Below are 27,332 nucleotides of genomic sequence, written 5' to 3'. Positions count from 1 at the left end.
GATTTCCATCTTCTCTTAGCTTTGGTCATGTAAAACTTCCTCTAATCGTGTAAAGATACCTAATATTACCTTCAGCTTTAACTGATAAGTAGTGGGACGGTAATCACTGTGGCCATTTCTGCTTGTCGTCTTTTTAAAGTACATGTCTGCTAATAGAAGAGAGTGAATCTGGTTTCTCAAAGTTCCCGGTGTCCCGCTTGGCCCTTCTGGCCGCCCACCTGCGGCTGGTGCCAGTGTCCCTCCCTTCAGTCTCTTTCAGTGGAGCGGGAGCAGCAGGACAGCAGCGCCCACTACTCAGATGACCCTTGGAGGATAACAGAGGAGCAGCGAGACTACTACATCAACCAGTTCAGGTCCCTGCAGCCTGACCTGAACTCCTTTATTTCAGGTAGTTTTTACCCAACAACGTGCATGTTGAGTAGAGAGACCAGGCTGAGAGGCATGAAGTGTTTGGTAGATAAATTTTTTTTTTTTTTTGTCTCTGGAGTCAGTTTATGATAAAGAGTTGATTGTGTCTTCTTTTTAAAGGGAGACAAATCAAAGAGCAAATCAGTACTGTGATCATTATGTTTTTTTCCTAAGTATCCTTCTTTTAGGTAAATAATTACATCTAAGAGAGAAGTGTTGCGATTCAGTAAAATTCAAAATGAGCTCTCACTTTGAGGGACTGTATTTGTAGATGAAAACTGCAGTGTATATTGAGCTGAAAAAACCCTTAGGCTTATGCTTGCTTTCCCAGCAGAAATGTGGCAGCGTCCAGGTGATGAAGGTGAAGCATACAGTTAACTGTCCTTTGTGATCAAGCCTGAGTGTTTATGGCTGTGAGGGACTAAGATTTTGACCTTTAGGTGATTAAAAGCAAATGCTGGAGAGAACACACATGCTAGAAGTGTTGTTAACCGTGTATTGAGATTGCATTTCTATCCTGAATAGGAGCATCAGGCTGCTTGTGAGAGGAGTTGACTGCAGGTACAGACAGTTGGTCTGGCAATGAAAGCATCACAGGTTTTAAATTGAGGCGTTTTTACTGAGCTCTGCTCCATTACTGTGGTTCAGAAGACTGGGATCTAGCCAGAAGTTTAAAGAAATTACCTGCTGCTGGCAGATATTAGTGCTTCACTGGTTCTTTGCCTCAGTTAAGTCTCCTTCATATAATTTGCCTGAAAGAGAAAATGGTTGTTTAACAACATTGTATTTCCTCACAGATTTATGTATGTCTGTAACTGTGTATATATGCACGTGTGTGTATACAACCTGTCAGGTAGCTGTGCGTTTTCCTTTATGTTTAGCAAGATTCTCAGTCAGTCCTTGCACATCCAAAATTACTGTTTATAAATGATAAATCTGAGCTTCCACAGCATCCTAAAATAATTAAGCTGTAGAAATCCTTGCTGCTGGGTGATACAGATGCTAGATAGATATTTGTCCAGCTTTAAGAAGTTATTTGAGAAATCTGTGATTGAAATATCTGTCAGAAGTTATTGAATATTTTAAGTGCTACCCCTGGTTAAGAAAGTTCCTGAATCGCAAGCGGTCAGAGGTTGGGGGATATCCTGGAAGTACGTTATTATTATGTGGCTTTGTCATGGTCACGCACTCCTCTCTTGGCATCTGCTGTTGGAGAGGACATGCTGCGCCAGGTGAACCTTGGACCTGCCCCAGTGACAGCTTTTCCTACGCCTTGCAGCAGGTGATCTGACCTGAACGCCCAAGGGGAGGAGGAGTATAGACCCATAAGTCTGTGCTTTATGTTGCCTTATGTTTTGTAAGCCTGTATCCAGGAAGGGCTTTCAGGGTACCCCTGACAGCCTGTGCATAATGGGATGGTGAAGAGGTGGATTTGTTAGGAGACGAGTGAGAAGGGCTGTTGTGGCAGGGTGAGTGAGGATGCCTGCAGCGGGACAGTAGCTACATGATACCGGAATCTCCTGGGTTTTTTCTTTTTTTTCCTAGCATTTGAGCCACTGCAGGGAAAAGTCATGGTTGGAGCAGCGTCTTGGGAGAGCTGTGCAGACACTGCAGCACTGTACTGCTGCACACACAGCTTCTGGGTGAACCAGAGCCCTTTGTGTCTGTTATTTCATCATTGGTGACATAGTAATTATGCTGGTTAGAGTCACTAGTACTGAAGCGTGTTTTCCTTTTATTTATTTTTCCCATATGGAGGGAATGGGGAAATGAGGTTAACAACTCTGTCTGGCTTTCTCTCTCACTTATTCACCAAGAGACAAATGGTCCAACAGCTATATTAGCATCCAGTTAATCTGAGCATCTCTCGGACATCAAGTAACCAGCTGCTTGTGGCGCAGCAGCCCTGGCCAAAGGTAAATAATTGGAGATTTAATTTCCAATGGTTGATAAGGTACGGTTTCCCAACAGGTTCTGTGGCAAAGAATTTCTTCACAAAATCAAAGCTGCCCATCCCAGAGCTTTCTCACATCTGGTAAGTACTGTAATAATGTTGGGGATGTGTATCCTGTTTTTTTTGAAAGACGCTTTATTGAAGAGTTCTTGTTAAATTTTGAGAAGTGTCTTCAATTATAATTATTGCTCTTATCTCCAGAATCACTTTCAGGCCCAAGCAGCAGGGTGCTCATTGATCTTCCTGACACACTTGTTTTCTGGGGAGATGTTCACCAGCTCAGCAGGACTGGGAAGTTCTGAACAGCGATATAACTGAGAGCTGTTCTTAAGCATATTGTAGGCAGCATCATTAGCTCAACAAGCTGACATTTTTCATGAAATGACACAGAGGAGAAGCACCTCTGGAATGTTTTAGATATGTCACTGGTTTTATGTTTCTGTCTGTGTTTTGTCAGAGGAGGCCTAATTAATGCCTAATTTTTAGTAAGTACAACTACATAATTCATCAATGCTTTTCTAATGAACCAGTGCAGTTACTTTTAATGAGCTTATTTAGAAATGATTGCAGATGGAACCGTACATGATAAAATTTGACAAGAATTCCATTGTGTTTTCATAAACAACATGGTGCTTTGTAGTTCAGTGTCATTCTTGCAACTTGGATAGAAAGAACAAACAGTTTTAAACATTGATCAGAAATGCTGATAGAGGTTTTATATATGCTGTTATGAAGAAAGATGAGGAGAAGAAAAGCTTGCCAGAGCCTAAACATCTGTCAGGGTCAAAGAATATGTCTGGAATCTTTTCAAAGCGGATTGTCAGTTGTGAAAATAAAAATAACAAACCAACAACTGTAGAAACATAGTGTTGGGGAAAGTGAATATTGGAATTTAAATTTAAGATTACTTATGAAGAATGGATTAACCCAATATGTTAACAGAACACATTTTATTTCTATTGCTGACACAAGTTGTTCTCTGTGCAAAATTTAAAGGAAAGTATTCCTTTCTAATAGATAGGTATGATTTTGTGATGATGTGGTTTATCAGGTTGTGTTGCTGTGTTAAACACATGGGATGTTTCAGTCTTTGTTGCTATAAACTCAACAGCTTGGAAAATGCTCATTGCTTTCAAAGAGTAAGAAGCTGTATGTTTATCTGCTTTAGTCCATGTGCTCATAAAATATTACTCAATTCTTACAAAGAGTAAATTTATAAAATTGAATTCTTGAATTTCTGAAGTCCAGTTTTAGTGTTTGAGAAGCATCCTAGAATTAAAGAGAGAACCACTTTAGTTGAGAAGTTAAGCAGTTCATGTTTGGTAGATAAATTCTTTTGTAAAAAGCATTAATCTAGCTCTTTTATTGAGGCTAGTCAATGGTGCTAAGTAGCCATTGCTGAAGTCCATTTTTAACTTTTTCTGCTTGAACTGGGTTAAGATTCTGCATGGATTGGCCAAAAGTGCTTCCAACCATTGGAAAATTAATTTCACCCTTGGAAGTACAGGATATGTATTTCATGTTATAGTATATATATACCAGCATATTATATGGTATGATGTATAACAAAAAATGTACTTAATTAAAAAAGAAATAAGAGACAAGTCGGTATTAGAAAATTAGTTTGCTTCATCTTCCCTGAGACACATATACAAGTTAGGATCAAGTGGAAATGACAGAGATACTTGTCAAAGTTCCATTTCTGTCTCCCCTGTGGTTGCACACATATGCTTCCCTGAGGTAATGGCTTGGAAAATGTGTGCCTGTCGTACCTGCAGGGAGCTGAGCGACGTGGATTGTGATGGGGCGCTGACACTCCCAGAGTTTTGTGCTGCTTTCCACCTCGTGGTTGCGAGGAAGAATGGTTACCAGCTGCCGGAGGCACTGCCGGAGACGCTGCTGCCCGAGTACCTTCAAGCAGGTAACGTCCCTGCAGCAGGTCATGTTCCTGTAGCCATCTCAGGAACCCAATGTGTGTTTAAGACAGGTTTCATTTTCCGTCCTGCAGGTAGGATGGGGTTCTGTGCTGCGCAATGACTTTCCATTTGCTTTTTAACACATACATTTTTAACTGTGCTTAGGAGGCGATTGCTGAAGAAGGAATGTATAAAAGCACAAAATCGCAATGCAAAGTGTAGCAGTTACCTGCCTCTTAATGTCTGCCTTTGCTCCAGTGTTCCTAGCTGAGGTGGCAGATAATTACCTGTGTCACAGATTATACAACAAGACTTATATGGTTTTTAACTATTTTGATGATTTTTCCCTTAAGAATCTGTCTCGAAGATGGGTTGAAAATGATACTGGACCACTTTAGAAGTTATTATGCTGATGTATTTTGTTAGATGCAGTTACTGGCTGTATCAAAGGTTGGGGCTTTTTTTGTAATCCATTTTATGTAATCCACAGATTCTTCTGTAAGTAATTTGCAGTAATGATGGGGGGATTACAACAGTTTGTGTAGCACAAGGATGAACTAATCCAAAATATAAGATACCTCAGTAACAATGTGCAGTGAGAGGCCTGCCCTTTCATATGTTCTCTCCAGTTATGTATCTTTTAATTATAAATGAACATTGAAATATATACAATTCCATCTAAAAAATGTGCATGACTTTCTAGGGCAAGGAGGATTAATCACAAATGATAATTACAGTGCTAAAGGATAATATTTAAGACCTAATAAAATCTCCGTTAAATTTGATGGCACTGAATATATTAAAAGACAGGAAAAGAGCAAATCAAGTTGCAGTTAGGAAAATTAAATGTTCACCCTGTATTGGATTTGTGAAGTAATTTCTGGTGGAGTCATGTTCCTTATAATCCACTGTCTTCATATCCAAAGGGCGAAGCTCCTATAAAACCTGCACTTCCAAGTCTTCATCACTTTTAGTCTCTCTAATTACATTCCCATGTCATAATTACAACTACCCTTTTCCCTTCAGGACTACTACATTGTTCACTACTCTTATGCCTGTTCTCATGATAAATTAGCTCCTCCATGCAGATTCTTGATGTGTCTTCACATTAAGCCTTTTTGCTTAAAACTGCAATGGAAATAACTGTCTCTAGTAGTGGGAATCATTATATCTGTGGGAGGAAGAGCACGGTAAGCTGTGGTTGGTTGTTCCCTGGGAGTCCTCTTTTTCCCTCATTTGTCCCTTTTGAACACTGGGGTCTTTACCATTTTCTTAGATGATTATTGTTTCGTGGTGTTGCACACAACCAAGCATTTCAAGCTGATCTGTGTGTAAGAGGTGAAAGAACTAATTGTTCATTGTGGGCACTCGAAATACCTCAGCTAGTGTGCTAATTCTGGTTAGCTTGAGGGTCTGAAAATGTGTTGCGCTGTTCTGCTACCTAGTCAGGATTCAGAAATATGTCTTTTGAAAGACTTGTATTAATAAAGAACATGTCAACACACTGTAACACTGTGAATCACAAGAAAACATAGAGCCCTGGTTGTACCGGCTTCTGAAGTGAAGCATTGGTAAGGAAGCAAATGCCTCATACACTTACCTGACGATATATCAAAATAAATTTTAATGAGAAATTTTTGTTTTCATGTTTATATATTGATTTCTGTGAAACTTAGATTTTTATTTTTTTTTTGGCTTGTTAGGAACCTGATGAAAATTACTGGAAACTGTTTTTCATTAGGTTGCTGTAGTTGTTTTAGAATGAGGCAGATTTTGGTTCAAGTGAAATATTTGCATCTGATAAGTGTTAAAGCTTCAAATAAAGTGACTTGGAATATAAGAATGAGCATTTAAGAATGGATTAATCTTGCTAGTTTTATGACTTGTTCTATAAACTACAAATGCAGGTCCAACTGCTGTCCTGGCACAACTCCATTGACAATTTGACCCACCACCTTATTTTCTGAAAGTTTTTATTAGAACTAGTTTACAGAACCTGTAAAGCTATTTGTTCTGTATGTAACCCACTGTATTGTAAATTAAGACAGATTTGCAAGAGCTTCATTTATTCAGTTAAACTAGATGTTAGCCAGAAGCTATAAATTTGGTGAGAGAACTGGTTATTCTGCCTTTCAATATTATTGATCGTTAAGAAAAACCATTTTCCAGCTGTTGGGACAGATTTATCTCAGAAGAAATAATCCCAGAGTGATATCAGCAGAAGGACCTGAGATTGTGCAATAGAAATTAAGTTCTTGTGAATGTTCCTCTGATAAGTTGGGGTTTTTTTTGTTTGTGGGTTTTTTTGGTTTTGTTTTTTTTTGTTTTTTTTTTTCCCCTCTCCTGCTTTCAATGCTGTTTAGTTAAAGATGGTATATACTGCAGCATCTGCCATGTTGAGTGTCCTTGCTTTTTTGCTGGCCTTCAATTTTAGTGTATAATGTAGATTCTATTATACGTTTCAGTATTCAAAATGTCAAAAATTGGAGTTGAAGATTTGTTAAGTACCTTCAACATTTAACCTTTATACCTTTAACAGCAAGGTATAAACTGTAAGGCCAACTAAGTTGATACTGGACTGTGAGGAGGAAAAAAGCAAATAAATGCTCATTGTTTGGCAGTTAATGTTTGTAAAGAATCACTTCTCCCAAATTTCACAATTACTTCTACAACAGAAATTATACATGCTACCTCTTTCATGATATTCACTTACTCAAAATACTAGATAGAAAGATTTGCTTCATGGTGTTTGGCATCATGGCCCATAGATCAGTTCTGATAAGTAGAAATCAAGGGCAAAATGATGCCGTAACAGGTTTTCAGTAAGTGTGTATTAACCAAAGATTTGGTGTGTCTCTCTTTTTTTTTTTTTTTTTACTTTCTTTTTCTTTCCCCTGCAGCTTCTTTGAAGCCCATGCGTGACTCTGCACTATTTGAGTCTTATTCTGAGACATTGCCAGGCGGTCAGCAGGCTCGGGACTTCAGTCGGACAGAGGTGAGAAGGTGTAAGCAGGGTGGTTGCTTTGCAGAGTGCAGAGGAACAGGCCAGCTTCACAGTGACTGTGGTGTGCGTGGCAGCAGAACTGCAAGTCTTTGAGAGGACTTTGGGAGTCTCTAAGCTTTCCATTAAGCCGTCTCAAACCCCTCTCTCAGCAGTTTCCCATGCTGCAGGAGGAATGGTGTGGTGCATGGACAGGGCTCAGGAGAAATGTCTCCTGACTCTGAATTGGTTGAAAATGTGAGGCTTCAGGCGCAGACCTTGTTGTAGTCAGGCACTCCTGACCATGTAGCTCTTGAGTGTTTCTGCGATTTAGAGTGCTCTGGTTCCACACTCACTCTCTCAGTTTTGATGACGAGAAGAAAAATGTCTTGGCTTGTCCCAGTTCCTTGCACTTTGCTGCTTTGGAGACTGAAACTATCCCAGATTTTGTACATGCATAGTTCTGTTCTAAGTGATTCAGTTTCCATTTTAATATCCAGCCTTTTCATAGTCTAAGGAGCTACTATCTAAGGGTGTAGGAAGTAATTGTAAGGAGCTAGGAGGAGTGTTTTGGGGGAAGAATGGAGATCCATTGGAACAATATCACAACAGATACCAGCCTTGTCATGGAAGACTGTTGCAAGCGAAACTAAATGAAGGAGAAGAGTTTATCACTGAGGTTAAAAACTGAAACTTTAGAGATCCTGTAGAGCTGAACTAACCATGGCGAGAGTTGTGCTTGGATATTGCAGCTCTGAATATATATGCTGTGGGATTTAAGGATTTAATAGGATTTAATTTAAAGGCAGTGAATGAAATGGCAGACTGACTGCAAGAATGGGCCTTTCTGATGCTGCTTCCAAGTTAAAAAGTAATGGGTATGTCATGGCAGCTCAAAAAAGCTGTTTGCCAGTTATTTCTCCCCTATGCCTTGCTCTGGGGAGTTCCTGGGTCAGAACCCTGCTGTTCCTTTATCAAATTCAGCTCGGCAGTGGTATCACCAAGCAACTTTTCCTGAGCTGCTACAGAGCACAATGTTCGCTTTGGGCAATGCTGCAGCCAGCGCTTTGAGCATCCAGTTTATCTTCTGGAACTGTTAAGATATATGCAGTCTCCCTGGGTGGTATTGCTCTTTGTAGAGGAGCTTGGCTGAAGTACAGCAGTCATACTGGGTTTTGAAAGCAGTGCTGGTGTTCTAGTAATGTGGACTGCTGGTACTGTGGCAGTGAAGGCAGGTCCTCTACCACAGCAGAACTGTCCCTTGCATATGACCTTATTTTGGGAGGGTGGTTGTTCGCAGGCAGCTGCGAGATTCTGCCATACTGCTGTAGTGCTTCTGCACTGTGTGCTCCGCAGTCCCTGGATAGCGTGCTTCATTAGCACATATGCATACTGATTTGCAATTTAAACAAGTGTAAGAGGCAAAATTCAAGGCGATCTGTGTTGAAAACTCGCATTTACTGATGTCAGCGTATGTGTGTACGTATGTACACAATTCCACTTCCAGTGTCAACTGAGTATTTGAGTTACCTCACTGCATCAGCTTAAGACACTCGGTTTTAGAGAGAATAATTTATCTTCTACTTAAAAACTGACATATCCATGCTCAGATATTGTTTTGTTAGACCCCCGAGTGTCAGCTTCTCTTTTTCACTTGCATTTTTATGTGCATACACAAACACACCTTCATATCTTAAAAAAAAAAGATATTATATACAAATTATATTTTATAAATAAATGTATAATGATGTATCTTTTATACACTGATTAAAAAGCTTCAGTTTATGTAACTTCTTGACTTCAGGATCTACTTCAGTATCTCTGTGATTCAGGGAACCCTTGTTGTTAGGATACTGGCTTTGCGGATTACCCAGATATTCAAAGTGGTCTTTGGTTATTGCAAAGTTGGGAGGAAGTCTGCTCTTTAGTAGCACAGCCTTTGGGACTGTGAGATTAGAATGTTCTTTTATATATTTCAGAAAGCTGAGAAGTCTTGCGTTCAGAGTCATCTTGTGTTTCTTAGAAATAAAATGTAATTTCAGTAACCTAACCAATACTGTTTTATAATCTTATTAAATGTCTGGTTTTTAGGCTCTTCTTGTTTGTGGTCCTTGATTGTATGTGCAGAGTAAGGATAAATCTAGAAGGAGATGATTTCTTAAGCAATTAAGTTATATTTTTTTTGCTTTTTAGATTTTTCTGCTGCAGTGGAGATGATAATTTTAGGAGTATTACAGTAATAATTGCATCGCTGTAGAGAGTATACAGCACAACATGTAAAAAAACCCCAAACAAGCAATGAGTCTCCCATTTTATGTGTAATTTTTTGTTCGTTTTTCAGCAGTTAAGCTTGCAAAGCTCCTCTGCCTTACCTCTGCACTCTCCTTGAGATTCTCACCATAACTGCCAATAACTCGCAGATTGCTGTACTGCCTCTGTAGTCAGATAATGTTCTTGGGGGAACAGCTGTATCTTCTGTGCCATTCTGAGGTTCTGTAAGGTGGCAGGATGTTCTGCAAAATCAGTTTCTTTACGGCTAGGCTGGAAATGCAGCATGATGGCCTGCTGGTTGAGCATGGATAAGTGTTACCTGACACAAAACAAATAACAGAGTGTTAACACAATTGACTGATTTTGCTCCAGTTCCTCACTGCCTGGGTCCTAGACATGAAGAGCAAAGCTCTCAATTAGTTTGTTTCAGGGCCTTGTTATTTTGGTCCTTCGTTATCCAGGATTAATGGACTAGAAAATCTCTTCTCAAAACTGATTTGAGAATTATTTTGACTTGATTTTTTTTATTTTGTTCAATTGATGTTTTTATGTTCAGAATTAATACACTGGATGAGTATCATTTGAAAGGTCAGTAATTCATCTTCCTTTCATTTCCCTCTGTGGGAGGTTCAGTAACTCACTGTTGCAATTTAATTTGTAGCTTGGTTACCTGAGGAAATATAGGTTAGACAGTTGAGATCACTGCATTGAAGTTTTTATATTATCAATTCAATCAGTTATGCAATAATGTCTGTCATTGTCTCTTGCCACCTATTCAGGCTGTTTAGTTTAATTTCAGACCATTTTTACCTGTAACTGCTGAACTACAGTACTACAGTGCAGTGGAAGTAGTTCTTGAATGCATCCATAAAGAAAATAATGGCAGGAGATGGGTCACCTGAATGCTGGGCTTTGTTAAACTTACAAAACACACCAAAACTGCTAATGTTATGCTTGAGAATGACATGGGTGACTGCTTTTTGTTAAACAAGGAGGTTTTGTTTTCCCATATTTTTTTCTCAGGTTTTTGTCTCCCACTCTGGTTCTGATCTGTCTTTTCCCTTTTTTTTTTTTTTTTCCCCTTCTTTCTTTTCCACTCCTTTGGCTCTTTTCCACAAGGTTTCTTGCTGACAAAATCTTAAAGACACAAGATTTTGCACTATATGCATAAAATGACTGGCTGGGCCTGCTCTAAACTCCCTCAGAAATGTCATGCTCACAGCTCATTGAAATTTGTGAGAGTCATTCTGTCATTCAAGCATGCACTGGATTAGGTCCTTAGTCTGATGCTCTTCAGAGTGTCAGGGCTAGCTAGGGATGTGAAGTGTTTTGTTCAAACACTTTCAGAGTCTTCAAGCTGTATTTTTGCTATGTTGCTTCCTCAGAAGCATTCAGGAATCTCATGTGCAACTTTACAAAATAGATCTCTTTGCCCTTTACTCTGGACTTGGCCCTCTTGAATTACTGACTTGAGATTTTCTTTGTGTTTTGTTTTTTTTTAATGTCTGCAAAATCTGTGTTTATGAATTTAATTTTTTTTTTTTAGGCTCAGTGGATTATAACGTCTTCCATGCTCCCTGGGAAGAAAAACCAGTGTCACTTAATATTTAAGGAAGCTTGGGGTTTCTGATGCTTGCTTTATTGTTTTGGCTGCAGAATACATCCTTGTTCTTACAGATAATGGTAGTAGAATTTGTTCCTGGTTCCTTCTTCTGAGCTATGCAGCAGAAGTTACAAGAATGACAAATACCTACATTATAAGTCGCTGCTGAAATAAAGAAAAGCTAAGGAATAAGGCTGGGGATAAATTCTCTGTTTCCCCATCAGAGGCCTGTGGGCCTCCAGCAGACATGCTAATAAAATTTGTTTTTCCCATCTCAGTTATTGCATGTTGAAAGGCAAGACTGGTCCAGGGATCAGCCACCTCAGGTGGAAGACTTTAAACAGAACTACTGGGCTCTGGAGTACAGCTGGAGTTTTGCCTGGAGAGAGTATTTTGATGGAGACTGACTCTTGTGAAGGGGCTGGAGAAGGTTTTTCTCAACTCTAGTACAGGGATTACACCCGAAGACAAAAGAAGACACAGTATGACATTGCTCAATTATGAGAACTGTCGCCTTGCATATAGGCCTTAGTTCCTTGTGACTCACTGTTGAAGTGCTTTCTAACTAATTTCAGGTGTGGAGCTGCTGTCCCTTGAAAAGCAGAGTTATAGTTGTATTGTGAAGGTCTTGTATGACAGAGCTAATTATGGTGCAAGAGAGAATATCACCTTTGTTTGTGTTGGTCTGTATTCCTAAACATTTGGCTGTGGAAAGTGTGTGCTATGCCAGTCAGTTAATAAATCCATCTTCTTTCTTTAAGAAGGCATCAGCTGAAGAGGTACCTGATAACTCTGCCCTGTTACAAGATGCAAAGAAAGATGAAAAACAAGGTATTCAAATAAATAACTTTTTTTTTTCCCGTTAGGGGTTGAGTTCTGTGTGGTTTTAGTAACTCCATATATTTGCTGACAGTAGCAATTATAAGTTTAATTTCTAAACTCGCTATGTGTTGCTACAGATTGAAAGAGACAATTCGTTGACAGCAGCTATTCGAAGACAAATGGATGGGTTTGCTTCAAAATTAGGAACTATGATATGTGAATGATATGAAATACACCTTCTAAAATATGTCTAGTCTTAATGCAGTTAATGTTGCACTTCTTACTTCAACAAAGTTGTTTTTATCAGGAATTTTGTAAGTGTAACGACTACATTGGCAGCAAATTTTGGATTTCCCTTTTTGCAGGAAATAGTAACACTTGAACATTAGGTTTTATTTCTATTAAAATCCTATATTTTCTTGCAAAACAAAAGTTTTGGACAAGCTGGATTGAAAATACTTGATTCGTTTATTTCACTTGAAATCTGGCATCAGCAAGCCATGTGGAATTGAAGTGATCTTTTTCCTTTTCCACTCAGCCACTACTAGGGCTTCCAGAGTAAGCAAGCACTGGATATCTCGCAGTCGTTCCCTTTTATATTCCCTTTCCCCAGCCTCTCAGGTTCTTGCTTACTGTCCCTGTCCGTCAGCTGTGGAAACAGAACAGTTGTGGGTATTTTGTTGCCTTATTCTCAGAGCTGTGGATTATAAATTGATTTTAAAAAATTATCTGTCTTGACCTCCCAGCTGTCCACATGCTGAGGTTGCATCAGAGCTGTGCAACCAGGTAGTCCGCATTCCTGAGTCACCTTCCACACTCAGGTGTGACCAAGTTTGGCAGGTTCCCAGTGTCTCTGGGTCAGAGAAGGGTTGTCAGAGTTGATGGGTGTTTGTAAAACATTTTGACAAGTCAGCATGTTCCAAGAAATTCATGTTTTATTGACAAGGTTTGGTTTGTTGTAAAATTTGTAATGGACAAGAGCAGGACTTGAACCTTGAACGTTATTGCTTTCACATGTCTAGGGCAGATTTACTTTTTACTTGGGGAATCTTTTTTTCTTCCCTGTATAGGTGAAAAACTTGTGCTTTGCTCTTGATAGCTGACATGTTAAGTCAGATGGGAAGCTGCTTTGGTACTTGGAGTCCTTCAGGGCTGAAGACTTGCTGTATTTATGACGCAGATTTATACCTTTTCAGCCAAAGTACAAATGCTCTTGTTCTACCACTTAACTGCTACTCTGACAAATGAAAGAGCAGATTGCTCTCCTGACTAAGCAGATCTCCCCAGAAGTCAAGAACTTCAGGACTGTAAAAGCTGATTTTTCTGCATTTTCTAAACTATACAAGTAAATTAGCTCCACCCTGTCAGGTTAAATATAATTGAATATGGAAGATAATATAAATACAAGTGGATCCCAAGAACCAGACTTTTCCCATGTGTTTTATTTCATAAAGGCAGATGGAGACGAGAGATTTAGTCCAAGTGGTCATTTACAATACAGTGTATTACAGTACATTAAAATATGCTACAATGTATTAAGAATGCCCTAAGATTAATAAAGGTTGCGTAGGCATTTGTGGAAGGGGAATAAGCACAAAGAACTGGTATTTCTTAAATTTCTTTCCTAAGTTTTAACCCTGCCTCTGTTGGTTCCATATGATGTTCCCTGGGGCAGGCTGGTGAGGTTTCAGTTGCCAGAAGCAGCAAGCCTCTCATGCGTCCTGGCTTTCGAGGTTTGTAGCTAGGGAGAGATGAGTCCTGGCTGTGCCAGGTGTGGCTCACGGCTGTCTCTGTGAGAGAGCTACATCTCTGAAACAGAAGTTTTCCTTGGTTTCAGGCACTCAAACCGCCAAATTCTCCAAGTTTGAGATGATTTGGCAACTTGGGCATAGGCCTTTCTGTTCTTGACTTTTGTGCTCTTAGAAACTGTTACTTTTTTGGGTGCTTGGGTGTTCTGAGGGTATTTGTCTGCTTTTTGAGTATGTTTGGTGTTATCAGATGTTCGAACTAATACCGATTTAGGTGCTCCTTTCTCAGATTTTACCTGCACATAGTTAAAGTAATTCTCATTGTTTTGTTCTCTTTATTAAGCTCTTAAAGTAAACACTGCTCTCAAAACGATACCAAAGGAATTTCAGCACTTGACTGTGAAAACAGGTAAGAAGAAAAAAATTGACCTGTTGCTTCCATTAGCATTTCGATCACATATTTTTTTTATCACAGTAAGCCTAAATTGATGTAATTTGATTTTTTTAAGGTCCTTTTGCTCTCATACTATTTTACTATTGAAATTAGCTTTACCTCATAATTTATGACTTCTACTTGCAAAATTAATCTTAGTTAATACTTCAGTTTGTCAAAAGGTTTTTTTGCTTTCTTTCACTTGTTAGTGTACATGCATTCTTCATGTGTGGGAGATGTTTTTAACGTAGTATTTTGTAAGGAGTCTGAATTTTATTTTTCTATACTACAAATGAGGTCCCAGAGCATAAATATTGTACCTCTTGATAAAAGCTCTTCTCAAGTATAGAACAGGTATTCAGTAACTACTCTGAAATGGCCTCTTTCTTTGTAAAAACTAAACTTTCATACTTTCTGTCAAGGAGTTTAAAGGTAGATGGCCTTTTGGAAACACAGACCTTGAGGCACTTACAACATGGACACAAGCTTTTGATTCAGGGGGTGTTTCTTTGTTGAAATCACCCCTCATTTTTCTCTCTCCCAACTCCAACATACACTCCTTGTTCCTATCATGCTGGAAAATGTTATTTCTGGAGCAGCATATGTCAAAATTGCTTAGTTGCTCCAGAAACTTCCTATGCATTTGGTTCAGTTCATCAGACCTCCCTTGCCTTCCTCTTTGTTAATCTCTTTCCTAGGGCAGTAAGAGTGTTTGCTAGCCTTCCCTGGTCCCAGTCAAGCTAAAATCTGGACTTGCTTTCTTTTTATTTTGCATAAATGTTTTTACTCGTGAAGATATCCTTGATTAAGAAAACTGACCCCACATGTCTGTCACAGCAGTTTTGTCTTGTAGCTTGATTTATTCACGGCTGCTCAACAGCTGCATGCCTCATTTCCCAACTCTTTTTTTCCAGGCTTCTTCCCAAACACTCGTCAGCTGCGAGGTTTCCTATCTTCAGCTCCTGTTCTCAAATGATTGCTGCTTCTCCTTCACACACACACACACTCTTACACTTCTGTCTCAGGGCGAGAGGCGGGTGGTTTCAAGACTTTCAGTTCTGTTCTCCTCCCAGTTTGGCCCAGGAGTGCCCTGGGGAGCTTTACTTTCAGTGCAGTAATTTCATCTTCGGTATGCTTAGGAAAAGAAATCTACTGTCACCTGTACATCTCCTTTGCCACCCACCTCTTTTCCCCGTGTCCTTCATCTCCTAGTCAGGGAGGTCTTCCCAGTGCTGCTGTGCTCTTCCAGCAGCGTTCCTGTGTTTGTATAGCAAAGGAGACAGTAGCAGAGTTTCACCCCATTGTCATGACTCCTGTCACTGTAGGGCTTTCGCCCTTGCTGTCCTGCACAGTGAGGGTTTGAGCGAGCACATTTTCAGGTGGCATGATGCGATTGGTGTTAGAAGTAAAAACATGTATCTGTGCAGTGGGCTAGATACAGCACAGTAGTTGAGGTTATTTCAGAATTGATCATCATTCTGAAAGGTCATCGTAATCATTAACCTTCAGGATGAAAACTTGGATGGGATGAAGTGGGAGAAATTTTACATCCTTCTCCAGTTATTGGTTTGGGCTGTTTATGTAAATTCAAGAAAGATGATGCTGCTGTGGTTCATTATTAGAAAGTTTTCTTTGCCATTAGGAGGACTAGACCTTTGAAGTCAGTAAAAACTTTACATGCTCAGCATCTCCGAATATCTGGTGAGTTTATTTAGGCTCTCAAGTGCAAGATCATTGTTGACCTTAGACATTTAAAAGGCTAAATTTGTGAGTGTTTAAATTGTATATTTCTGCCTGGGCTACCCATAAGAGGTAATAGATGGGTCAGTGGGGGTGATTTAAACTAGTGGGGAATTCTTGGTTTTTTCCTTAGCCGTGTAGCGTTCTTGCACCTTTTATGGTATGGTTTTCCACCTGATCATCAGCCTGTAAAGCAAGGAGGCAGCAGCTGAGTATAAGCCATCAGGGTACAGCCAAAAGTTACTGAGCCTGCATCCTTAGGAGTGTTTAAATTAAGATGTATTGGGAGGGCAGGGTGGAAGTTCAACACCCAAACCAGGAACCTTCACACTTTCCTGTGGTGCGAATGAATAAATAAGAGTTCATCATTGTATATGATTTTAATTAGTGCAGACCAAGCTGTTCAGGTCATCAGACCCTACTGCTTCAGGAGTCATACAAACTCTTAAATAATAAAACTAATTCAATTACTCCACAGCTTTAATTTTGTATCTGTTTCATATAAGGTAGGCTTATGTATCCATAGCAATAGAAATATGGAAAATTAATGAACTGGAATAAATAGTTTTGTATCATCTTGAATTATTATGTTGGTTTTGGGTAAACCTGCACCTCAAACACAAAGTACACACAAACTGAGCATACCAGAATAACTGCATGCTTTATGGAAATCCTACCACAATAATTTGTATGTCCTAATAATGAACTACCTGTTCTATGATTTTTTTTATATTGTACTACTTGTTTTGAAAGGTAAAGCTAAGTCTGGGTATTGTGTATTTGTAACCTTGAATTTCCTGTTTTTTCAAAGGCTTAAAAGAAAATCCTTGGTTGTAGTATCCTATTGCTATCATTTTTTTTATCAGGAGTCATTTCAGTATTCTCTCTTCCTTGTGTGCTTTCCTGTTTACCTCAACAAGATCTCCTTGCAGAGTTTGAATGTCAGTTTTATCTGCAGGTTTTTAGACAAAAGGCTTTCTGAAAGAAGTGTGAACAGAATTACAGTCTCCATAAAAGAAGGAAAATTTGAAGGTTCTTAAACACGGCTTAGGTTGGAAAGGATTTATACTTCCTATTTCTAAGTGGCGTATATTTAATAATTATTCATGTAATTTAATAATCAGCAATTTCAGCATTGGAAAAATTGGGTCATATGGCTGTAGGGAAGCAGTGTCTGAAGTTGTATTCCCTGGGAGTTTGACACAGAGAGAGAGGAGGATTATCACCATTGCATATTTTAATAATAATTCTGTTTCTCTCCTTTAGTTGCTAGGAAGAGTTTGTTGCACAGAAATCTGGAATGACTGTGAGACAGTTTGGTGGTGACAATAATCTACTGCAACTTGATTTATAAGTGGTTGGTTGTGTCACTGACAGCTGCATTTGGCTTTATTCCATCCAGGGTACCAGCTAGCACTGCATGGCCCTAAAAGCGGTTCCTTTTATGAAGAAATAGTGTGTGGCTATACATGTGCCATATGCTGCTGTTTGTCTTCTGTGAGCCTAAAGCCTCCTATGGAGGATCTATGCAGTTGTACAATCCAAGCCATTAAAACGTCAGTATTCGCCAGCTGCCACCACAGGTAGCTCCTGCTCTGTTCCGGAGGATCTGTCATATTCTCAGGTAGTGCCGTATAGTGGCTGGTGATAAATGTCTGACTTGGAAGTAGGCATATATCTGAAGGAAGCTATAAACTCTGAGAATGTGGTGGTTTCCCCCACTAGTCTACTTGCTTCTCTTAAGTGTTGTACCGTGATTAGCAGAATAATGGGAAAAGTACATGGATTCATTTACTGTGTGTCTGCAGTGGGATCACTGATGCCACTGTAATACCTTGAGGCTATCTCAGTGGTCTGAATTTGAAAGTGATCACACAGATAGGTTTTCTCAATATTGTCTGATGTTAGTAAGGAGAGTAACAAAAAAAGACTATGTAAACCAAGGAGCAGCCTCGAGGAATTACCCAGAGAAGGTAAGTTAGTGCTGTTGTTTTCCTATCACATAAAAGCTGCATGTGGCAGGATATTTGGAATTCATCCAAATAAAAGAAACTTATTTTTACATTGATAGGAATGTATTTGATCAACACTTTGCCTGTAATGCTTTGTATCTTCAAGTATCTTTCCTTTCCAATGTCAAAGTAGTCTCAATCTGATGTGTTTATTTTTTTGTATGGGTGGTAAGAAGATGAACGTTTATGCTAATTAGTTCAAGTGTTTAGGAAGGACATAAAGCTTTGTGCTTTGGGAAGCAGGACAACTAATAGGTATCTGGACTAGAAGTAAGATGTTTTCTGTGGAAAGTTTATGCTATTCCTTATGTTGCTTTGTCACAACTACATCCAGGAGTACAGATCAGAGCTATTAGGCCCATTGCTTTTTCTGGGTTCTGGTAACCAAATTAAGAGATGAGACTCTGACTACATGTGGGCTTTTCAATTCTTAGGACATTCACACACTACAAAAACAAAGGGGAAGGAGAAGTGAAAATCAGTCCCCATTGCTCATGTGAGATACGCACACTTTCACATCAACATTTTTAATGAACACTGATTCTGCAGTTAAAGGTGTTTATTTAAAATACAATGCTTTAGTGGTTTTTTTTTTTTTTTTTTCTTTTCTGTTCCAGCTGCTCAGGAATCTAATGCACTTAGAGCCAGACCACGATCCAGGTACTGCTTTCACTTCTATTTCATACGATCCTCTGGTGTTGGACACAAGGCGTGAGAACTGGTGTTGCATTTTTAATTTTTTTTTTTTTTTTTAACTGGTGTTGTGCTGGAAGCACAGCTCAGATCAGACAGATCTACCAGGAGGGATCTGTAAGCTATAGACCCTAAATAAGTACTGCCCTAGGGCCCTATGATCTCTGGTCATAAGGCACTGGGACTTCTTTTTGCCTGTCTGTCCAGTCCCGCTGCTTTGCCAGGGTGGTGGCTGCCTCCAGCCCAGCCCCAGGGGTATGGTGGCAGGACTGGAGGGACCACCCTGTTGTGAGGAACGTTATCAGCAGTTTTGTGCTGTTACCACCTGTGCAGTGGTTGCACATGGAGGGAGACACTGCAAGCTCCCGCAGAAACAGCAATAGTAGCTCAGCTCTTGGATGTGGGTGAGTGAATCCTTTCCTTGGTGTACTTGACTGTGGCTGGCTGGTGTGCGATGGAAGGGCATATGAACTTATACTGTTGTGCGCTAGCAATGACACCTGCTGAATTTGTATCTTTGAAAGAAAGAAAAGGGAGACCTGTACCAGAAAATATTGTGTGTAAGTGGATGGTATATTTGGTTTTGGCTGTTCACCATTCTGGTGTATAGTCATATTATGCATTCCCCTTCAGACTTTTTTTTGGAGCTGGTTAGAGGGCTTAATTTCTTTTTCTTGGGTAATGAGAGTGTAATCAGGAGCTCCCTCCTTACAAGCTTGTCAAAGCCTGCTAATAAGAGAGGATCAGCTGTACGCATGATGAATGAAGATGGAAATCCTGTGTTCTTGGGAACTATATCCAGGAAGGCTGAATAGCCTTCTGTGCCATTTTTCTGCTGCTCGCCAAAGCTTTTTAGTTTTCATACTATTTTAAATTTTTTTGCTGTGTTACTGAGTTATAAAATGCAAGTATGCAAAAAATGTATTAAAAATATTTTCTGCAAAAATGCGTAAAATAGCAAATGCTTGAACAAGTTTGAAAACAAGTCACTTGAATGTGACTACTGTGTCACATCTGACTGTCTCACATCTGACTATATGTCACTACTTCAGTGCAGAAGTTGAGACTGAAGATTCCTGAGCACATCCTTGAATTCAGACCTTCTTCTGTGCTTGTCCTACAGAGCCTAGAGGGGTCTGTAATTTCGAGGGTCTCTGTCTTCAGGTGTGCCTGACCACTTGAATCTAGGATTTGAGTCTCTCAGCTCTGGAGCCTGGCTTTCTAGCCTAAGCTGTGCAGACTCTTAGCTGCTGACTCTTAACTGACTCTTGGGTGCCCAGGTCCTCCTGTTGCAAGCAGTGATTCACTGTCACAGGGCTCTCTGTGGGTGCTGCTGCGGCCGGCATATTTTTACTTGGTAGCTCTCTTACTCGTTCTTAAAAAAAAAAAAAAAAGTCAAACTCTTAGGTTGTACAATTTTAATGCAAGGAAAATATACACTGCATAATATGGAAAGTAAGAGTATAAAACCTTAAGATCCTGGTTCAAAACTTTCCCATTTATTTCAGGGGGTTTGGGTTAGGTCTCATGTAATAGGGCTGTGGAATTCAAAGCTCTACCAAGATAAATAATTCAGCATCAGGAGAGGTTTTAGTATCACATGTAAATTTTGAGGCAATTATGGCTTTCACTCCTGTATTTATTAAAGTTTACATCAGAAGCATAAGATCAGCATTGCCAAATGTCTGTCCCGCTAAAGGGCTGTTTTCTAACAACAGCCCGTTTGGCAAAAAAGTGATCCATTTCCCATTAGTGCGAGTTATTTCTGTTCTACTCGAATGTGTTTTTGGTCTTGCCTGTCATGCATAATGTGTTACAGTAAGTGTAACATCTCACATTGTCAATGCTCATTTTGAACAAAGCTCTCAGTCTTGCAGAAGAACTGGTAACTACAACAGCTGAAAAATATTGGACACTATTCAACAAAATCTAAATTCTTAGCAAATGCACTGCATTGGGATTAATGGGATGTGGAAGGGCCTAGAAAGAGGTACTGAGACATGTATTTGACCAGTTTTGGTCACTTTGAAGCTATTTAGATTTTCTGGATTTAGTGGAATTTGCTGACCATTTGCTATGAAAAATTTATTCTGATGTTTAGAATATTACAAGTTACAAAATGTGTATTTGCAAGAGGTAGGTTGATGCTATACCTGTGTAAACACTACCCTTGCAGTTGAGAAAGGCAACAGAACTGTAAAATGGGGGGAGGAGGGGAGAGGATGGAATTTTACTCAGGTTTATTCAAAATAATTGCTACAATTATCCTGTTGGCAGTTTAAGTTATGTAAGAAGGCCTGAAGCTGTGATATAAAAGGCCTTAAAAAATATTAGCCCTGTAAGCATGACTCATTCCTCTCCCCAGACGTGTAGGTCCCTCTGTTGCCAAATAAATCTGTCTTGTTATAAGGGGGATTTTTTAGTCATTAGGGCAAGGAATTTCCACCATGAACCTGAGTTCTGGTGAGCGTATTTTTAGGTACTGTTTACTGTAGTTGTTTAAAATAAATATTTTCTGCTTTTTCCCCCCACCCTGTTTTTCCTTAGGTCTTATTCTAGCACATCAATAGAGGATGCCATGAAAAAGGGAGAAGAGCCCCCAACTCCGCCTCCAAGGCCACAGAAATCACATTCCAGAGCTTCCTCTTTGGATCTGAACAAAATATTTCAACAAAACACACAAGGTAAAGTTTGCTTTCTTTCCCCCTTTTGAGACCATTTAGGTTAGCTGCATACTTGGCAACTTGATCTGTTTGCGCAAATGCTTGACAATTCGTGCATATGCTTGTCTTTGCTGTAGACCGTAGTGCACTACAGAACAGAAGTAGTTGCACTTTCTTGCATTACATTGCCACTGAGGGGAGAAATCACTGTTTCTATAATTAAGGTGATTGTAATGTTTTCTGTCACGATAATGGGAAGCTTAACATATGGTCGTCTGTCATTGCTGACTGTTTATAACTAGCCTGTCTGTTTAGACAACTCTCATCAGTAACTACAATATATTTGATTTTTATCACTATTTATTTTTTGTAGTTCAGAAGCAGGAAGAAAACCCTTAATGTTAAACTGTGAGAAAGTGAAATTTCTTGTGTGCGAATGTTTTTGATGTTAAAGTCTTCCATATGTGCAGGGGCAATCAGAACCATTCTTTGAGTAAAAACAAAGGGCAGTTTCTTTTGACACGGGTGCATGTTGAGGGGAGAGAAAGAAACTGTAGAGTAGTAGCTGGAGTTAACTGAAAGAAAACAGCTCTCCAGCACGTTAGTGTTGGAGTGGTCCTTTTGCCTTACACAGTGAGCGGTGGAAAGAGGAGCTGTTTGTTCAGGGCAGCAGTCACCCCACATCGCTGTGCTTTAGCAGTGTCCTTGAACCAGACCAGAGCTTTATGTGGTGCACACCAGTCATCTGACTCAAGGACTAGGTTAAACATGGTCCTGTTTATGTTTCACAAGAAAGCCAAGGTTTGGCTGTGTCAAGGAATGTTTTAACTGGGCTCTCTAATGTGGCTATTGGAGTAGAAAAGAAATTCAGCTCTTGCTATGTGGGACTTTTTTTGTGTCCAAGTATCAGACAGAGTTCAAGAGTCCTTCTATGTGTGCTGAACCCTGAAACTCAATAGGAATACACAATTATTTTTTTTCTGCCATGCACAGAGAAGCAATTCTTGGTCTTTGACTGGGGTTCCTGTTCGTTTTTTTTTTTTTTTTTTTTTTTAATTGCCTCCAATTTTGATTTCATTATATATCAACATAAAACCCCAAAGAGAGCCAAGTACACATATTCTAAGGCAGCAGATCCTCTCAGAATCCAGATAACTTGAAGGAAGTAAACTTGGAAATCCAAGTTTCTCTTGGACCACAAATCAAAGGAGAATGTAAATTCTCAAAGAAGTCTTTCTATGAATGAAAAGTAACATCTTGCTTTTTTTTTTGGTTACTCTAAAATTGTTCATCTTATTTGGTTCAAGTTTGCAGCTCTTTATAGTTGGAACATTTTCAGATACCTTTTTCATTGAGAGACAGTTCTTCCACAGGGAGTGGTCCCTGTTTAGGAGCCAAACTCTTTACTAAGGTGCACTGAGCACTTTCTAAAAAGATGGTTTGTAGGAGAGCTGTCACTTTAAACCAGAGAGCCTCACTGAAAATAAAGTTTGTGTCCACGCTTATGTGAAGTAAATTGCACACAGTTGTATAATAACAAGCTGTATTCTTATTTCTGCTGACAGTATAAAAATGAAATTAGTATAATTTCCATCAGCCATTAGAAGATATGGTTACAGATTTACAATACAGATGTCATGGTGGCAATGTACTATTTAGGTTTCTTGGCTCTTGGGATAATACAGCCTGGCATAAATAATGAACCTGATGCGTTTCTGTCCACAGGTTAGTTTATTATTTCTGTCCTAATATACTCTCAACTGAATTTTTGGTTTATGTTTTCTCCCTGCCTTCCTTCCTAGGTTTTCCAAAATACGCTAATTGTAGCTGAGCCACAAAAATTAGCTGGAATCACCATCCCTTCTAGCACCACTGTATTGCCTAGCATCAGTACAGAAAACCAGACTGCAAAATTGACCATTTTAATAGCTTTTAGGGTATATCCAGCGTGATTAGGAAAATCCCATTTTGGTGTATTAGATTTTGTCCTGCTAATTCCTTTTGAGACACAATCCTAGTTTTGGGAGTTTGGTGGATAATGTGCTCCCACACCTGCAAAGGAGTGCTCAACAGTACTGAGTTTCATTTCCAGTTCCTCATTGGTCATGTTGATCCCTTCTTTAATTGTAAAGTCTTCAGTATTTTGGAGAATTTTTTGCTTGTTTTTAAAGGGCAGAAAAAGAAAAAAAATCTCTTTTCTTCAGGTAAATTCAGCCAAAAACTGTGGCAGATCCTTGTTGCGGGAACCGTTTTTGGGGGGGGGATTTTTGTTTTTCATTTACTGTTGCTGTATCATGTTTGCTGCCATCTTATGATGGCCCTCTCCTGACAAGTATACATTTATCTGTGATGGCTGGGATGTTCAGCAATGTATCAGCCATAGAAACTGTGCTTCAAAATTGTTAAATTGGGACATAACTGCACTTGAAGGAGGAGCATTCATTTGTACTCCATAGCTGCACTTCTCTGGGATGCTGTAACTAGAGTTAACAAAAACTAACAGGAAAAACTAAAAAAAAAAAAAAAAAAAAACCAACAAGAGAACTTATTGAAAGACCCCACCTTCTGAAATGTCCATATGTGAATTTCTGTTAAGAGATGTTAAGAGACAGAAATCTCTTCTATTTTTTTAAATCATATAGTCTTTGTGTTAGCATCTGAGAAAAATTCAGTACTCCTAGATTCTCAATGTATTTCTTATGTTGAATATCTAATCTCTGGCATTTGGCCTGTGTGTATATTAAGAAAATACTTGGCTAGGTTTTATGCATTCCTGGAAAGACATCAGCAGGTTTTAAGTAGAAACAAAAAAATATTGGTTTAAATACATACACGACCTGGTTTACACAACCTGGTTTACATCTTCATTTCTTCTCTAGCCCACTGCCTAGTCAGATACAAGCCAAGAGCTCGCAGAGTAAGACCTGCCCTGTTTACAAAGGTCATTTGCAGAATTAGTTGCTCTGTGGGGCTCCTTGTGCTCCCTCCATCTGTCCTGCAGTCTGGGTGAGAGAGCAGGTATTGAGGGGGCCAAAATTGCCACAGCTTGGAGCCCGGCAGTCCCATAACAAGGCCCCCAGCCGTTTTTTTGCTCTCGACGGCAGCAGTAGGCGGGGGTCTGCATTGGGTGTAGCTCTGGGACTGGTTCAAGTCTCAGTTTAAATATTAAAACCCACAAATGCATCCATTGTGTTCTGGACTTTTGCTCAGTTATGTTTTCTGCCCCTGACAACTGCTAAAGCATTTACTTCTGGGCAATTATAGGCAGTGACAGCAGTCTGGTTCCTGTTAGGTTTATACTGATGCCTCTGAAATACATTTTATTTCCCATTTAGTTTCATTTCTGAATGGCATAACTTCTTTTAACTAACAGTTCTGTAGGACAAAGGATACTTGTTCGGAAAAGAGAATTTGCTTTGATGAAACAACATAATTGTCATAAACAGTGTAGTTTCACGTTGATATGGAAGCAGATTGAATGCCTCTGTGCGATTCATCAAAATGGTCATATAGCTATTTACAAATGAATTTTTAACTGAAAGTTTTCAGCACTCATTTGCTTTTGAAACTCGCCTCCTGCTGCATCCATCCCTGCAGTGAAGAACGTGTGGAATGCAGGCACTATTTCTTAAGCTGACTTGTAAACAAATACTTGCTGTAACCTGGATTTGCTCCTTTGGGGGTGCTGGCTTCAACCAGCAACGTGGGGCTAGTATTTTCGGGTTTTTCTCCCTTTTAAAATGTGAGGGGTTAAGGACCACACTTGGAAAGGGGGAAACATGGCTAGCATTTTACTGTAAGTGCAGTGTTCTCTGTCATGGGTGATCTTTTCCTAACTGCAGTCAGATCTGTAACCTTTACTTAGCTCTGCTGAGCTAGTGATGGCTGCCAAACAAGAAAACATGCCCTCTGCTCTAAATGAAGTGTTCACAGAAAAGGAACAAGGGAACAGATCTATTGGTGTGCATCAGCTTTCCCCTAAATGATATGTGTCCCCGCATCACTTCTGTATTCCTTCATATACATGTTTCCCACGCAGGTTAAAGTGATACTTTTATCATCACACTCGGTCAGTACAAAACTTCTTTCTGCACCCTTTAATTTTTGTTAGTGCTAGAGGAAGAGTGGTGTTCAGCATTACATTTTATCCTCTTTTTTCATACCTTTGAAGAAGGCTCTTTGTTACTTCCTTTACTTCATCCAGCCTTCATTACGTCATCCAGTTAGCACAACTTTCCTTGAACATACAGGCTTAGTGGGTTTTATTAGGCAAGTGTGGAGATTTCTAAATAGTAAGAATGTGTTGAGATGTCTTTAGTTTTTCATATTTGCCCAACCACAGCCAAATTTTATATATTTCTGAATGTTTTCCATCCACATATCAAATAAAACAATTCTATAATTGTGTAGGAAAGAGAATTTGGAGAATGAAAATGCTTGGTGCTCTTTTGTCATACACATTTTGATACAAACATGTCCAAATAGTTACCCTAATACTGTTGCCAGCTGTTTTCAGCAATCTGTTTTCAGCTGCTTCATATTTTTGTCTTAGTGAGCCAAACGTAGGTGACTTTCCCTTTTGGGTACGTGGAATTGGGTACTAAAAAATCCTGCCAAATTTAACCTAGATGAGTATGATTATTGCATTATCTTCTGTATTCTTTTACGCTTAATTGTATTTGTTTGGAAACACCTGTATCTATTGGGGTAGCTATCTGCAAGTCTTATTAGTTACTAAAGGCAAGTTTTTAAGGGGTTATGCAGGGGGTATTGTTGTTTGTGTTACCATAAATACAGATTTCTCAACTAACTTTTTTGGGTCAAAACTGAAGTCACAACAGGAACCTAGAATAGTAATGTCTTTTTTTAATCCTGAATTTAGGTTCCAGTGAATTAAGTAATTAATTTTCAGGACCCCTCCCTCTCATTGCTCTCATATTGGTCTTGATTTAGTAAAATCCAGCTACTTACTTGGGTAATGGGCTGGATTTCACTCATGCTGTAGTACTATGCTGTGTTGCATGTTACTGTGTTGTGTTTATTAATCAGACCAAAACATTAAATTTGGAAGATGACAATTCTGAAGGATCTTTATTTTAGAACAGCAGTAACGGCAAATACCATAAGCAAAATGTGCCATTTTGCTGAATATTGTTTGTATGGTATGAAAGAGTTCTAATGTTGCCAACTTCATTGAGTTAGGAGTGCAGAATCAAGTTGATGTCTTTGGTTGTAAGGGTTGTAACAACAATTGCAATTTAAATTAAAAATGTCTTTTACGCCTTAACCCCAGAGAACACAAAATTGAGCTGCTGTATGTATTCTTCTCTGGTACTGTATCACTGCAATGAAAATACTGGGAAATGCTTTCTTAACATAAATGTTGCAAAAACATATCTTTACAGCAGAGAATAGATTTTTTTTTTTTCTTTTGGGACTCTGCTTCTCTGATCTGTTACAGGAGCTGCTATTTTCTTCTAGACCTGTTTAGACTTCTAGCTCCTGAACTGTGCTTATTCTGAATAAAATATGAATGTCTTCCCTCTGATTTCAATGGACGTGTTTTATGCCTGTCAGCCTTTTAGAATTTTTTATGAAGGATTTATGTGTTTACAACTGTGTAACTTATTTCTTTGCCCAACTGGACAAGGACATAGTTAAGATTAAATAGTCTGGAGAAAATAGTGAGGACATAACTGGGTGAATGGTTATTACATGACAGGAATCTGATGGGGTAACTTATTGCTGCATTTTTAGATTTTTGAATGTTTATGTCTGTCTCTAAGGGCTGAGCCCAGAGGGTACTCATGTGCAAACTGGGGTAAATCCTACCAGCCTTTCAAGTTAACTGTTTCTTCACGATTTGTGTAAATGGAACTTCTTTTAAATTATTTTTTCCTGATTTTCTAGTCTTAGCTCTTCTCTTTCTGGGATTGAGGAATGGTTTACAGTCTGTTTTCATTCTGTTGTGTGTTGTTAGAAATTACATTTTAATACAAAACCTCTTCTCTACTAGAAATAGTTAAGATTGAAATGTTCTTGACCGACCCTGCCAGCCCCACTGACCTATTTTCATGATCCCATGTGGG

The 27,332-nt window shown here is 39.2% G+C and overlaps 1 protein-coding gene across 1 annotated transcript in view; it reads left to right on the top strand.

Annotated features, from left to right (window-relative positions):
* Window positions 1-27,332, top strand: part of REPS2 (RALBP1 associated Eps domain containing 2) — a gene marked incomplete at its 5' end in the record, with an annotated part of 62,329 nt that overhangs the window by 8,589 nt on the left and 26,408 nt on the right. The window contains 8 exons of the mRNA XM_010075279.1: window positions 250-388; window positions 2,380-2,443; window positions 4,141-4,283; window positions 7,179-7,273; window positions 11,894-11,963; window positions 14,046-14,111; window positions 18,505-18,547; window positions 21,128-21,264. Of these exons, the coding sequence (XP_010073581.1) occupies window positions 250-388; window positions 2,380-2,443; window positions 4,141-4,283; window positions 7,179-7,273; window positions 11,894-11,963; window positions 14,046-14,111; window positions 18,505-18,547; window positions 21,128-21,264 (757 nt within the window). The remainder of the gene's footprint in view (window positions 1-249; window positions 389-2,379; window positions 2,444-4,140; window positions 4,284-7,178; window positions 7,274-11,893; window positions 11,964-14,045; window positions 14,112-18,504; window positions 18,548-21,127; window positions 21,265-27,332) is intronic.

The sequence above is a fragment of the Pterocles gutturalis genome, unplaced genomic scaffold (genome assembly GCF_000699245.1).
Source record: "Pterocles gutturalis isolate BGI_N339 unplaced genomic scaffold, ASM69924v1 scaffold16102, whole genome shotgun sequence".
NCBI lineage: Eukaryota > Metazoa > Chordata > Aves > Pterocliformes > Pteroclidae > Pterocles > Pterocles gutturalis.
This window is presented reverse-complemented; position numbering and strand designations above follow the sequence as displayed.